This window comes from Oncorhynchus tshawytscha, linkage group LG03, assembly GCF_018296145.1.
Source record: "Oncorhynchus tshawytscha isolate Ot180627B linkage group LG03, Otsh_v2.0, whole genome shotgun sequence".
Classification (NCBI taxonomy): Eukaryota; Metazoa; Chordata; class Actinopteri; order Salmoniformes; family Salmonidae; genus Oncorhynchus; species Oncorhynchus tshawytscha.
This window is the reverse complement of record NC_056431.1, coordinates 57,295,221-57,311,349: the sequence shown is the minus strand read 5'-3', so window position 1 is coordinate 57,311,349 and position 16,129 is coordinate 57,295,221. Positions and strand designations below refer to the sequence as shown.

General features: G+C 45.1%; 1 protein-coding gene across 6 annotated transcripts in view; it reads left to right on the top strand.

Moving 5' to 3' along the window:
* Window positions 1–605: 605 nt before the first annotated feature.
* Window positions 606–16,129, top strand: part of LOC112239644 (leucine-rich repeat and calponin homology domain-containing protein 1) — a 126,450-nt gene continuing 110,926 nt past the window's right edge. For 5 of the 6 annotated variants that reach the window (XM_042319726.1, XM_042319723.1, XM_042319725.1 and 2 more), the window contains exon 1: window positions 607–938. In XM_042319726.1, coding sequence (XP_042175660.1) covers window positions 722–938 — 217 coding nt within the window. In that variant the 5' untranslated portion in view covers window positions 607–721. Of the gene's footprint in view, window positions 939–16,129 lie in introns of all 6 variants that reach the window. The other variant, XM_042319720.1, reaches the window with a different exon arrangement.

Sequence of the window (16,129 nt, the reverse complement as noted above, 5' to 3'; positions counted from 1 at the left end):
TCACTCACTGTCTTCTTTCGGATCTGTATCTGAAGGCATATATCTCTACCTCTCTGTTTGTCTCTCTCACTTTATGTGTATGTGTGTCAGTGTGTATGTGTGTTTATTGTGTAGCCCCCATAGTGAGCAGTATATCTGCTGATGCAAGCAGGTTTTTCAAGCGCTTGACTCAGCACTCTCATTGGTAGTGAGGCCTCTCTCTCTCTCTCTGTCTCTCTGTGTGTATTTCCCTCTCTCTCACTCTCTCTCTCTCTGTTTCTCTATCAGATTCAATGAACTCCAGGAATCCTCATCCAAGATATAACATGAAATGAATGGTATGAATTTTTTTTCTGTAATTGTAATTCTGGCAAATTATTGTGCAGACCTTTCAATCATTCAAAACCCATACTCACTGTGACTGCATCCCTAAGATATGTTATTGTTCTGTATCACTCATATGAACTACATAGGTAGGCTACAGTACAGATAGTCATGTCATGGTAGGTCTTGAAGATAAATTATGGAAGTTTTATGTTTCGTCAGCAGGGGTCGCAAAATCCAAATGTACCAGTATGCCGTTGGTCTGGCTAGAGTTCAATGTAGTACTGTAAATAGCGCAGTCGCAGTGGGAGCGGAGGCAGTCGAAGAGGAAATTCGCAAACCGTTGGAGTCTCTCCCATAGTTTGTGCTTGGATACAGTCATTGCAGAGCATTTATTTTAAATAAAGCAGGGGCTAATATGGCGACGTTGGGACCAGACCCTCGTCCCCATTCCCAGCTCGCTTCTGCCTCGATACAAAGTAACATCAGTGGCAATAACCTGCCTCCCAACCGCGGCTTGGAAAGAGCGTTGGAAGAAGGAGCGAACTCCGGGTTTTTGAACCTCAGCGCCAGGAAACTCAAAGAATACCCCAGGACAGCATCTAACTACGACTTATCAGATACGGTGGAGGCAGGTAAGAATAGACAATGCCGTATAATTATTCTGAATCTCTTCCGCTCCTGCGCCCAGCAGTCCCGACAAAAATGCATGGATTTTTGGAATTCATGTAGTCTTTTGGAGACGAAGGGTTTTGTATTCTGTGTAAGCGATAACTTGATGTCTGGAGTATGTTTGAATTAAGAAGTTTCAATTCCAAACACATTAACAATACAGTGATGGAGAATTGTATGGACATGCCGTGGCTAGCGCACGACTAAGCTTTTCTCGATGCGGAGAATCAGCTTTGGGACAGATGTTCAGTATTGTGCGTAGGCGAAATGAAATGTGGGCCATTAAAGATAGCATGGCCTTAATGCTCCAACAAGGCTACTACTATAAATGCCCCCGGTCTGTATGTTTGTCAAACAATGACGGAACAGCACGCTGCCTTTTCCTTTGAATTTTGTCGGGAAGATGTCGGGGAAATCCCCATATTATTTCCCAGAACCGTACTATTCACATTTCGGTGTCACACTCACTGCAGCAGCCTATCATGGACAAAGTTCCTATGGTAGGCTGTCATACAACGAGCAGTCACGCTATTAACTCCAGTAAAAACGCTATTATACTCAAGAAAAATAGAAACGCAACATGCACGAATTTCAAAGATGTTACAGTTCTTATGAGGAAATCAGTCAATTTAAATGAATTAATTAGGCCCTAATCTATGAATTTCACATGACTGGGAATACAGATGTGCACCTGTGTATCCTTTAAAAAGGATCATTCAAATTGCCATAGATAAAAAGCAATTATGTTCGTTGTCTGTAGTGTATGCCAGCCCAATACACAACCCCACCACATGACTGCCCTTTATTGTCCACAGCACAAGGTGCACCTGTGTAATGATCATGCTGTTTAATCAGCTTCTTGATATGTCACACCTGTCAGGTGGATGGATTATCTTGGCAAATGAGAAATGCTCACTAACAGGGACATATAGTGTTGTGTGCACAAATGGAAAATTGTATGGAATCTTTTAATCCAGCTCATGAAACCAACACTTTGGTTATATTGTTGTTCAGTATAGATTGGCTGGGCCATGCATGACTGCGCACTGCAGCAATTAAATCCATTGATCTTTTAGTAGGTTATCTTAGTAATTGCCTGGAAACCCGACGTTGAATTGCATTGAATTCTACGTCAGGCAGAAATGAGCATTTGAATCAGGAAAGTTTCCTCTCACGACCTCTACATGCCAGAATGTTGAATACAAGTATATTTTAATGTACTTTACCGGTTGTTAATGTGGTTGGTCCTTTTGGTGGTAGTAATGTGAGACAATATCCACAGGAAACTATTATTCCGTCAACTTTTCAAAGCCCTGGTAGTGCATTCAGATTTCTATCACCCGAAGCATGCGATGTCCCGAGAGGAAACTTTCCAGACTCAAATGCTCATTTCTGCCTGACGTAGAATTCAATGCAATTCAATGTCGGATTTTCATGCAAGCTTAATAAGTAAGGGCTGTCAATGGGTTTGACAGTAAACCCTAGTCTTTGTGTTTACCCCTTATGTGCATGTGTTTAGGATTGCACACAGCATCATACATGATTTATGTGTGTTTAGTTGTGTCCTTGGCCATTTCAATGAGGAGTCAACTTATTGGCTCTAGTTTATAGTTTACATGTAACTATAACAGAGCGACCATAATCCATCCTCATAACCTGGAGTAGAAAATAGATTGTTGCGTTAGTCTCATGCGTTTGGACATAGTAGCAGGGGAGTTCCAGTCCATCATACGCAATCTGATACTAAATTACAGTTGGCAACATTCCATCAGCCTTGTCATCATGAGGTAATGTCATGAACATTGGCATAACATTGCAGAAAAGTTATTAGAGCGTATTGTACTCATGTAAATCAAATGTATTTATAAAACCCTTTTTACATCAGCAGATGTCACAAAGTGCTTATACAGATACCCAGCCTAAAACATCAAGCAATGCAGATGTAGACACACAGTGGCTAAGAAAAGCTCCCTAGAAAAGCAGAAACCTAGATAGGATCCAGGCTCTGAGGGGTGGCCAGTCCTCTTCTGGCTGTGCCGGGTGGCGATTTATAAGAGTATATGGCCATTAAGGCCAGATCGTTCTTCAAGATGTCCACCATTGTTCCTGTACCCAAGAAAGCAAAGGTAACTGAACTAAATGACTATCGCCCCGTAGCACTAACTTCTGTCATCATTAAGTACTTTGAGAGACTAGTCTAGGATCATATCACCTCTATCTTACCTGACACCCTAGACACACTTCAATTTGCTTACCGGCCCAATAGATCCACAGACGATGCCATCACACTGCCCTTGCCCATCTGGACAAGAGGAATACATATGTAAGAATGCTGTTCATTGACTATAACTCAGCCTTTAACACCATAGTTCCCTCCAAACTCATTAAGCTTGGGGCCCTGGTTCTGAACCCCACCCTGTGCAACTGGGTCCTGGACTTCTTGACGGGCTGCCCCCAGGTGGTAAAGGTAGGAAACAACACCTCCACTTCGCTGATCCTCAACACAGGGGCCCCACAAAGGGTGCATGCTCAGCCCCCTCCTTTACTCCCTGTTCACCCATGACTGTGTGGACACGCACGCCTCCAACTCAATCATCAAGTTTGCAGACGACACAACAGTAGTAGGCCTTATTATCAACAACGACGAGACAGCCTACAGGGAGGAGGTGAGGGCCCTGGGAGTTTGGTGCTAGGAAAATAACCTCTCACCCAATGTCAAAAAAACAAAGGAGCTGATTGCGGACTTCAGGATACAGCAGAGGGAGCACCCCCCTATCCACATCAACCGGACCACAGTTGAGCAGGTGGATAGCTTCAAGTTGCTTGGCGTACACATCACTGACAAACTGAAATGGTCCACCCACACAGTGTGGTGAAGGCACAACCTCTGGAAGCTGAAGAAATTTGGCTTGGCACCTAAAACCCTCACAAACTTTTACAGATGCACAATTGAGAGCATCCTGTCGGGCTCCTATTCCCACCTGGTACTGCAACAGCACCACCCTCAACCGCAGCGCACTCCAGAGGGTTTTGCGGTCTGCACAACGCATCACCAGGGGCAAACTACCTGCCCTCCAGGACACCTACAGCACCCGATGTCACAGGAAGGCCAGAAAGATCATCAAGGACAACAACCACCTGAGCCACTGCCTGTTCACCCCGCTAGTGGTTAGAGTGGTTAGAGCGTTGGGCTAGTAACCGATAGGTTGAAAGTTCAAATCCCTGAGTTGACAAGGTACAAATCTGTCGTTCTGCCCCTGAACAGGCAGTTAACCCACTGTTCCTAGGCTGTCATTGAAAATAAGAATTTGTTCTTAACTGACTTGCCTAGTTAAATAAAGGTTAAAAAACAGAAGCTGGAACCGAGAGACTGAAAAACAGCTTCAATCTCAAGGCCATCAGACTGTTAAATATCCATCACTAGCACCTTAGAGGCTGCATCTCTATATACATAGACTTGAGATAACTGGTTACTTTAATAATTGGAAACCTAGTCACTTTAATGTTTACATATTTTGCATTACTCATCTCATATGTATATATTCTATTCTGCTGTATTTTAGTCTATGCTTCTCCGACATTGCTCGTCCAAATATTTATATATTCTTAATTCTATTCCTTCACTTTAAATGTATGTATTATTGTGAAATTTAGATATTACTTGTTAGATATTACTGCACTGTTGAAGCTAGAAACACAAGCATTTCACTACACCCGCAATAACATCAGCTAAACATGTATATGTGACCAATGCAATTTTATTTGAGATGACCAGCAGTATCAAATAATAATCACAGTGGTTTTAGAGGGTGCAACAGGTCAGCACCTCAGGCGTAAATGTTAATTGGCTTTTCATAGCTGAGCATTCAGAGGTCGAGTCACTGTTTTCAGTGTCACATTAACTGCCTGGACACACACGCATTCTTGTATAGCTAACTTTGTGGGGACATTTAATTCAGTCCCATTCAAAATCCTATTTCCCCTAACCTTAACCCCAAGATATAACCTTAAGACTAAAACTAACCCTAGCTCCTAAATCTATCACTAATTCTAAATGTTATCCTAAACCCCCCTAGAAATAGCATTTAACCTTGTGGGGATGAACAAAATGTCCCCAGTTGGTCCAATTTTTGTTTGTTTACTATTCTTTTGGTGACTTCTGGTCCCCACAAGTATAGTTAAACATGTGTACACACACATGCACCAGAGGCTACAAACAGGCCTTTAGCTACTCTTCTGTCATCGGCTGTCAGTCTGTCAGAGGGAGTGTGGTCTTTACAGGCACACAGCACCACTATAACCCAGCCTGAGGAAGGTATTAGTCTACCTGACAGGCTATACTGATGACTGATGGGGGAATGTGTGTAATAAGCACTACACGGTGTGGGATTGAGGAAGGATCAAATCCAAGTGTGCTTGGTTATGCTGCATGAGAAATCCATTGATGGCAGTTGATTTCCACAGCAATTGAACTACACCCTTATCCCACTGTTAATGAAATGACATATGGCATAGAGATGGGACCAGCACCATTAACTGTAATTGTAACATGAATAGGCTGTAATACCTAAGATCACTTAAAATGGCGCCGGAAGAAATGGCAGCAGTTTTACAGGCTCCCAACCAATTGTGCTATTATGTGTTGTTTTTTTTCTCGCATTTATTTGTAACTTATTTTGTACATAATGTTTCTGCAACCGTATCTTTCGGCAGAAAAGAGCTTCTGGATATCAGGACAGAGATCATTACCTCGGATTAGACAAAGATTTTTTCTTCAACAAGCAAGACTCACAGGACATTGTCCAAACACCCGACAGGGCCAACATCCCCGTTATTTGCAAGAGGAAGAAACGCAGGTACAAGAGACACAGAGCGGGATGACTTGTGAGGACCCGCAGACGGCGAGTGGGAAAGCTGCCGTTCCCATCAATAATACTCGCCAACGTGCAATCATTGGACAATAAATTAGACGAGGTACGATCACGAATATCCTACCAGCGGGACATCAAAAACTGTAATATCCTATGTTTCACGTAATCGTGGCTGAATGACGACATGGATATTCAGCTAGCGGGATACACGCTGCACCGGCAGGATAGAACAGCACACTCCGGTAAGACGAGGGGGGGGGGGTGCACGAAATCTGAGGAAGTCTCTAGATTTTGCTCGTCTGAAGTATATTGTGATAAATTGCAGGCCACACTACTTGGCTAGAGAGTTCTCAGCTATACTTTTCGTGGCTGTTTATTTACCTCCACAGACAGATGCTGGCACTAAGACCTCACTCAGTCAGCTGTATAAGGAAATAAGCAAACAGGAAACCACTCACCCAGAGGCGGCACTCCTAGTGGCCGGAAACTTGAATGCAGGGAAACTTAAATCAGTTATACCACATTTTTATCAACTTGTTAAATGTGCAACCAGAGGGAAAAACATTCTAGATCACCTGTACTCCACACACAGAGACGCGTACAAAGCTCTCCCTCGCCCTCCATTTGGTAAATCTGACCACAACTCTATCCTCCTGATTCCTGCTTCCAAGCAAAAATTAAAGTAGGAAGCACCAGTGACTCGTTCTATAAAAAAGTGGTCAGATGAAGCAGATGCTAAACTACAGGAGTGTTTTGCTATCACAGACTGAAACATGTTCTGGGATTCTTCTGATGGTATTGAGGAGTACACCCCATCAGTCACTGGCTTTCTCAATAAGCGCATCGAGAAGGTCGTCCCCACAGTGACTGTATGTACATACCCCAACCAGAAGCCATGGATTACAGGCAACATTCACACTGAGCTAAAGGGCAGAGCTGCCGCTTTCAAGGTGCGGGACTCTAATCCGGAAGCTTACAAGAAATCCTACTATGATGCCATGTGATGAAACAGACAAATCATCAATACAGGGCTAAGATTGAATAATACTACACCTGCTCCGACGGACGTCTTATGTGGCAGGGCTTGCAAACTATTACAGACTACAAAGGGAAGCACAGCCGCAAGCTGCCCAGTGACACAAGCCTACCCTACGAGCTAAATCACTTCTATGCTCGCTTTGAGGCAAGCAACACAGGCATGCATGAGAGCATCAGCTGTTCCAGACGACTGTGTGATCACGCTCTCTGTAGCCGACGTGAGTAAGACCTTTTAAACAGGTCAACATACACAAGGCTGTGGGGCCAGACGGATTACCAGGACGTGTGCTCCGGGCATGTGCTAACCAACTGGTAGGTGTCTTTACTGACATTTTCAACATTTCCCTGTCTGTGTCTGTAATATCAGCATGTTTCAAGCAGACCACCATAGTCCCTGTGCCCAAAAACACTAAGGCAACCTGCCTAAATGACTACAGACCCGTAGCACTCACGTCCGTAGCCATGAAATGCTTTGAAAGGCTGGTAATGGCTCACATCAACACCATTATCCCTGAAACCCTAGACCCACTCCAATTTGCATACCGCCCAAACAGATCCACAGATGATACCATCTCTATTGCACTCCACACTGCCCTTTCCCACCTGGACAAAAGGAACACCTATGTGAGAATGCTATTCATTGACTACAGCTCAGCGTTCAACAACAACAGTACACTCAAAGCTCATCACTAAGCTAAGGATCCTGGGACTAAACACCTCCCTCTGCAACTTGATCCTGGACTTCCTGACGGGCTGCCCCCAGGTGGTGAGGGTAGGTAGCAACACATCTGCCACACTGATCCTCAACAATGGAGCCCCCCAGGGGTGTGTGCTCAGTCCCCTCATGTACTCTCTGTTCACCCACGAATGAATGGCCAGGCATGACTCCCAACACCATCATTAAGTTTGCAGACGGCACAACAGTGGTAGGCCTGATCACCGACAATGACGAGACAGCCTATAGGGAGGAGGTCAGAGACCTGGCCGGGTGATGCCAGAATAACATCCTATCCCTCAACGTAACCAAAACTAAGAAGATGATTGTGGACTACAGGAAAAGGAGGACTGCGTACGCCCATTGTCATCGACAGGGCTGTAGTGGAGCAGGTTGAGAGATTCAAGTTCCATGGTGTCTACATCACCAACAAACTAGAATGGTCCAAACACACCAAGACAGTTGTGAAGAGGGCACAACAAAGCCTATTCTCCCTCAGGAAACTAAAAAGATGGCATTGGCATTGGTCCTGAGATCCTCAAAAGGTTCTACAGCTGCAACATCGAGAGCATCCTAAATGGTTGCATCACTGCCTGGTAAAGGGCAATTGCTTGGCCTCTGACAGCACTTCAGAGGGTAGTGCGTACGGCCCAGTACATCTCTGGGGCAAAGCTGCCTGCCATCCAGGACCTCTACACCAGGCGGTGTCAGAGGAAGGCCCTAAAAATGATCAAAGACCCCAGCCACCCCAGTCATACTGTTCTCTCTACTATCGCATGGCAAGCTGTACCAGAGTGCCAAGTCGAGGGCAAAAAGGCTTCTCAACAGTTTTTACCCCCAAGCCATAAGACTCCTGAACAGGTAATCAAATGACTACCTGGACTATTTGCATTGTGTGCCCCCCCCACCAACCCCTCTTTTACACTGCTGCTACTCTCTGTTTTTCATATATGCACATTCACTTTAACTATACATTGATGTACATATGTACATACTACCTCAATTGGCCCGACCAACCAGTGCTCCTGCACATTGGCTAACCGGGCAATCTGCATTGTGTCCCACCACCCACCACCTGCCAACCCCTCTTTACCCTACTGCTACTCTCTTTTCATCATATATTCATAGTCACTTTAACCATATCTACATGTACATACTACCTCAATCAGCCTGACTAAACGGTGTCTGTGTGTAGCCTCGCTACTGTGTGTAGCCTCGCTACTGTGTGTAGCCTCGCTACTGTGTGTAGCCTCGCTACTGTGTGTAGCCTCGCTACTGTTTTTCACTGTCTTTTTACTGTTGTTATTTCTTTACTTACCTATTGTTCACCTAACCTTTTTTGCACTATTGGTATAGAGCCTGTAAGTAAGCATTTCACTCTAAGGTGAACCTGTTGTATTCAGCGTACGTGACAAATAAACTTTGATTTGATTTCTCACTACAGGATAGCACTGTCTGTGCCACTTCTGCTTTTGCAGTGAGACGGTTATCAAAATTATACACACGTTCTCTCACGCACACATTCTTACTCGGCTAAGGAAAATCCCAAACACCGTTTCATATTTGCTCATCTGCCTAAAACCAAAAGCTTACTGCTACATGGTACCTACATGTTAGGACCTATGTGCAGACTGACACTGCGATGTAATACTACTGTATGTGCCCTGAATCTGATGTTGGTGCCCTTTTTAACCCCCTCCCCACAGCCCCCATTTCCCTGTCAGTGGAGCTCAATGACTGAGATTGAGCCGTGGCCCAGGTCGGCTGACACAGCAAGGTGGCCAGGGGATCACTAGATATTACTAGCGGTGATAATTACCTTACTGTCTGACTGGGTTTACTCCCAGTTACACACACATCTGCTGTTATTAATAACCTGGAATGGCACTTCTGACCATCTGCTCTGCAACCTACCTGATGCTCGCACACTCCTACTACTGTGTCCACTCACTAGAGACATCACTCATAGTTAACACATACAGACAAGCACTGTGCCACACAAAACGATGACCGTTGAATTGAGCGAACATTGGAACACTCCTCCTCATAGTGGTCGGTTTGGCCACTCTGTTCTTTATAGATCAGATGGTAAAGTCCCCATTGCTGGGTATATCACCATTGCTGGGTATATCACCATTGCTGGGTATATCACCATTGCTGGGTATATCACCATTGCTGGGCATATCACCATTGCTGGGCATATCACCATTGCTGGGCATATCACCATTGCTGGGCATATCACCATTGCTGGGCATATCACCATTGCTGGGCATATCACCATTGTGAATTTGCACTGGGATGACGGAGGGTACTATATTTGGATTAAAAATATAGTTAATCTCAAATTAATGGTTGCCATCAATTTGTTTTTAAACTGAGTATTTATGTAGACGTCGACCGATTAATCGGAATGGCCGATTTAATTAGGGCCGATTTCAAGTTTTCTTAACAATCGGAAATCGGTATTTTTGGGTGCCGATTAAAAAAAAAAAAATAATAATAATAGTTTAAATTTTTTTTTTTTTTTTACACCTTTTATTTAATCTTTATTTAACTAGGCAAGTCAGTTAAGAACAGATTTTTATTTTCAATGACGGCCTAGGAACGGTGGGTTAACTGCCTCGTTCAAGGGCAGAACGACAGATTTTCACCTTGTCAGCTCGGGGGACCCAATCTTGCAACCTTACAGTTAACTAGTCCAATGCAATAACGACCTGCCTCTCTCCTTGCATTCCACAAGGAGACTGTTACACGAAAGCAGTAAGCCAAGGTAAGTTGCTAGCTAGCATTACATTTATCTTATAAAAAACAATCAATCATAATCACTAGTTAAATACACATGGTTGATGATATTACTAGATATTATCTAGCGTGTCCTGCGTTGCATATAATCTGACTGAGCATACAAGCATCTTAAGTATCTGACTGAGCGTAGGCAGATACTTGGTAGGCAGAAGCAGGCGCTTAAACATGAATTCAAACAGCACTTTCGTGCGTTTTGCCAGCAGCTCTTCCTTGTTCGTCAAGCATTACGCTGTTTATGACTTCAAGCCTATCAACTCCCGAGATGAGGCTCGTGTAACTGAAGTGAAGTGGCTAGCTAGTTAGCATGCGCTAATTGTCGTTTTGTTGCTGGTTCGAGCCCAGGGAGGAGCGATTAGAGGGTCGGAAGCTATACTGTTACACTGGCAATACTAAAGTGCCTATAAGAACATCCAATTGTCAAAGGTTAATGAAATACAAATCGTATAGAGGGAAATAGTCCTATAATTCCTATAATAACAACAACCTAAAACTTCTTACCTGGGAATATTGAAGACTCATGTTAAAAGGAACCACCAGCTTTCATATGTTCTCATGTTCTGAGCAAGGAACTGAAACGTTAGCTTTCCTACATAGCACATATTGCACTTTTACTTTCTTCTCCAACACTTTTGTTTTTGCATAATTTAAACCAAATTGAACACGTTTCATTATTTACTTGAGGCTAAATTGATGTATTATATTAAGTTAAAATAAGTGTTCATTCAGTATTGTTGTAATTGTCATTATTACAAATAAATAAATACAAAAAATCAGCCAATTAATCGGTATCTGCTTTTATGGCCCTCCAATAATCGGTATCGGCGTTGGAAAATCATAATCGGTCGACCTCTAGTATTATGTACTCAGATGAAGCTGTCTTACTCTTTGATGTTATGATGATCCTAAAGGTGTTTAGCCTTACAAGGTCCTGTGGGTCTAATCAGATTGCTGGTAGGATTAGAAAGGGGAGGAGGAGGACACTCCGGCAACATTACCATTCTGCCTTCCTGACCTCAGAGCTCAACTCACCCAGACTAGAGCGAGACCTTTTTTGGTTGTCTCCAGAAATAGCCCGATTGATTTCATAATGATTCCCAGAGGAGGTTTTTGAGGAAATGGGAACCAAGCAGAAATGTTAGAAATGTGTCCACTTCAACTGGTGGCGAATGTTCTCTGAATGTTGTGGTAACGTTATGTATCTGATTCTAGCATTGTTTTCTGGTTATTTATGTTTGTGTGTAATAGTCAGTTCTAGAGATTTTATTGGCCTGTTCTCATGAATATGTCAGGAAAGGAAACAGCCTCCCATGACAAAGGGCATTTCTGGCATTGTTTCATGCCGTTCACTCACATTCTGGAGCTACAGCCTGACTCTCTCTCTTTCTCTCTGTGTGTTGTGATGTGAGATGTGTTAGGGCTCAGACACACCAATAGCATTTGGCTGAGAGTACTTAGCACCTCAATTACATTTTGCGGGAAAAAAATTGCGAGTGCACAATGATTACATGTAGAATCGCATGAAATGTCTTGGCAGTCAGACGTCTACAGCAGTTGCTCCCTTAAACACCACACACTGAACGATCGGCACACCAACGAACGCAAATCCAGATTCGGTGTGATGTGTGCCAGCCCTTAGCCTGGTTCCTAATGAGCCACCTCCCCAGTGATGTGTGTGTGTGTGTGTGTGTGTGTGTGTGTGTGTGTGTGTGTGTGTGTGTGTGTGTGATCCTGTATTACGAACCTCAGCTCCAGTCCAGCCCCAGCACTCTTCCTTCACCACTGGGCTGGCTGCCAGGATACACTCTGGTGCCCTGTAAACACACCTGCCTTAATTTCTCTGTCCCCTCCCTGGGATGTCCTGTCAGACGTGTACGTATGTCTCGCTCCTTCAGGAAGCTGTGAATTCTCAGGAATGCAACCAGGGATAGGGTGTTGGAGGGTAGAGTTTGTCTGTTCTGTGTACGGACCACACCTGAGAACTGTCATAAACCACAGCTGAGTTAAAAACACACTCGCACATCTACTATCCCCCTCTTTCTTCCTCGCTCTCCCTCTCTCTCACACACACACACACACACACACTTCCTATCTCACTTGTGTCTAGCGCTCCTTTTCTCTCTCCAATTATATCTCCCTTACACACATGTTAAGTCTTAGTTTACCAACTGGGGGCGATGAGGTCTGTCTAACTTCAAAAGTTAATTGTGTATCCTGTAGCCTTAGTATCGCTCACTCACACACACATCCCTATATCATCAGGTCTAGATCTTAGACGAGACACTGTGGGCTCGGCGCTGTGACTGTAACCGTGGTGATGGGATAAACAGGTTGCGGCGGGTGCTGTGGTGGAGTATAGTCTGGGGATAGAATAATGAGCTAATGCATTGTTAATGGAGCTGTTACTGACCCTGTTCAGAGGAGGTGATGCCCCAGAGACGGGCTGGAACAGCAGAAGATTGGGTTTCAGTATAGCAGGGGTCGGCAACAGGTGGCCCACGGGCCAAAACTGTCAGCGAGTGATTTAAAAAAAAATATATATATATATATATATTTTGCCCCCAAAGTTTTCAAAAAAGAAAAGACTGTGAAATCACCAGTAATTTTATTTTGGAAATCTGTTTCCAAGTATTCCCACATATATAAAAGATGTGATTGTGTCTCAATGTAATCAAGGTATGAAATGTTTTATATTCAAATACATTTTTTTTTGTTATGGTCAATTTGCAGTGAACAAAACCTCAGGCTGAATCTAGTGGTCTACCCCTGTACTACAGTATAACTAGTGAAATAACGGTTTACTGTGGTGAGATGCAGGGCAGACACTCCACAGGGCCTAACCTATGGAATGTGGACAGATGCAGTCGTAGTGGAATGGATGACAATGATGGACTATGTTGCTTTGCTAATTTATTACTGAATAATCACTTGATTTATTAGGTCAGTAAAGTTAATTGAATCAAAAATAATGGAATTTAGATGCCTCTACCCTTTCTCTTGTGTTGTTGGTACAGCTGTATAGATCCTCAATCTTCTTGTGTGTTCTTATTGTGTTTTTAATCAAGTTTGTTACCTCAGTGTGTGAGGGGGGTGTGTTTAAAATATATATATAAAAAAAATTAAGTCTGAAATGTCACCATGGAGCACGGAATACACATGCTGCTCTAGAAACCGTTTGCTGTGACCCAGTGAGTGGCAGACAATCAGGGATTAGGACTAGGGATTATATGGGCTGGTTGTAATCCCTCCCTCCGTCTTTGACCTGTCAGTCAGGACCTGGTAGGACTGTACTGGTACCATCAGACCTACACCTATAGCTCTACAGCTACACAGACACACTTTGACATTGTCTGTGTGTCTGACTGTGTTTAAGTGTGTGTGTGTGTGGGGGGGGGCTGAAGATGGTGTTTAATGTGTTTTTTTTTTGTAGTTGGTACATTTTGGGTGTTCTTTAATAATGAACTCTCCAGAGAAATGTGCAAACTCTAGTGGTATAGCGGAATAGACGAGGGCAGGCAGATGGTATTGACTCGATTAGAGGGTTAATTGCCTCTGGCTGTGATGTTTTGCTGGCAACCCCCGACACTGCACTGTCACGGCACAACTGTATCTCTCATACACACACACACAAAATACCCTCACAAACACCCCATGCCACTACACACTCCTCCCCACTCCTACAACCACTGACCCGTGTCTTATCAGTCTCTCCCCTGCCTCTGTATCAGTGCCCTGCTCTCTCTCTATCTATCCAATTCACTGGGCTTTATTGGCATGGGAAACACATGTTAAGTATAAGTTGTAGGTGGATGTGCTGTAGGCGGATGTGGTGTGCTGTAGGCGGATGTGGTGTGCTGTAGGCGGATGTGGTGTGCTGTAGGCGGATGTGGTGTGCTGTAGGGGGAGGGGGTGTGGTGTGCTGCTGTAGGCGGATGTGGTGTGCTGTAGGGGGTGTGCTGTAGGGGGTGTGGTGTGCTGTAGGCGGATGTGGTGTGCTGTAGGCGGATGTGGTGTGCTGTAGGCGGATGTGGTGTGCTGTAGGGGGTGTGGTGTGCTGTAGGGGGTGTGGTGTGCTGTAGGGGGTGTGGTGTGCTGTAGGCGGATGTGGTGTGCTGTAGGGGGTGGTGTGCTGTAGGGGGTGTGGTGTGCTGTAGGGGGTGTGGTGTGCTGTAGGCGGATGTGGTGTGCTGTAGGCGGATGTGGTGTGCTGTAGGCGGATGTGGTGTGCTGTAGGGGGTGTGTGCTGTGGGGGTGCTGTAGGGGGTGTGGTGTGCTGTAGGCGGATGTGGTGTGCTGTAGGGGGTGTGCTGGGATGTGGTGTGCTGTAGGGGGATGTGGTGTGCTGTAGGGGGTGTGCTGTAGGGGTGTGCTGGTGTGCTGTAGGGGGTGTGGTGTGCTGTAGGGGGTGTGGTGTGCTGTAGGGGTGTGGTGTGCTGTAGGGGGTGTGGTGTGCTGTAGGGGGTGTGGTGTGCTGTAGGCGGATGTGGTGTGCTGTAGGGGGTGTGGTGTGCTGTAGGGGGGTGTGGTGTGCTGTAGGGGGTGTGGTGTGCTGTAGGGGGATGTGGTGTGCTGTAGGGGGTGTGGTGTGCTGTAGGGGGTGTGGTGTGCTGTAGGGGGTGTGGTGTGCTGTAGGGGGTGTGGTGTAGGCGGATGTGGTGTGCTGTAGGGGGATGTGGTGTGCTGTAGGGGGTGTGCTGTAGGGGGTGTGCTGTAGGCGGATGTGGTGTGCTGTAGGCGGATGTGGTGTGCTGTAGGGGGATGTGCTGTAGGGGGGTGTTGACACTAATGTATGTACCCCCCTCTGCCTCTTCACCTCCCCTTCACACAGACACAGTGTGACAGGATGGCATGGTGCCCTGCAGAACACACTCATAGGGTGGGTAGGTCAGTGGGGGAGGGGTGCAATTATGATGCCAGGGGCAGAATTTGGGTGATGTTGGGGAAGGGGTGTTGAGGTTCTACTATGTGGGGGTGGATGAGAAGGGCTTATATTTTGGAGGATGACATTTTTATTTTTAAAGGAGCTTATGTCTTCACATCATACAGCCTTGAGCAAGTGCCAAATACTATATACGGTCCATTTAGCGCTATGAATGTTGGAATAACGTTTAGGGCTTTTTGGAGGCTCAATAACATGTTTGTTGCTTTATAGAACTCTGTTATGGTGAAGGTTTATAAATGTGTGTGGGGTATTTGAATGGCCTTGCTAAATATCATTGATTCTAGGAAACCACAAGTTATTTTGGTCATCCTGGATATTGTCTCAAGCCAGCAGATGACCTGAAACTATGCTGCAACGCCATAACAACTCTGGTTGTTGGTCAGAGCTGTTCTAATAGAACTCTTCATGCATGTTTGGTTGCTAAGAGAGGGAGAGGTTCTTGTTTGGCGGATATGAGCGTCTGTGTTTGTTTCACGCTCCATAGGTTGGGTTCAAAGCTCTGCTCTGTGGAGGCATGAGGGGAGCAGCATATCACCCTGCATCCCACTGCTGGCTTGCTTCTGAAGCTAAGCAGGGTTGGTCCTGGTCGGTCCCTGGATGGGAGACCAGATGCTGCTGGAAGTGGTGTTGGAGGGCCAGTAGGAGGCACTCTTTCCTCTGCTCCAAAAATAATATCCCCAATTCCCCAGGGCAGTGATTGGGGACATTGTCCTGTGTAGGGTGCTGTCTTTCGGATGGGACTTTAAACCGGTGTCCTGACTCTTTGTGGTCACTAAAGAGCCCATG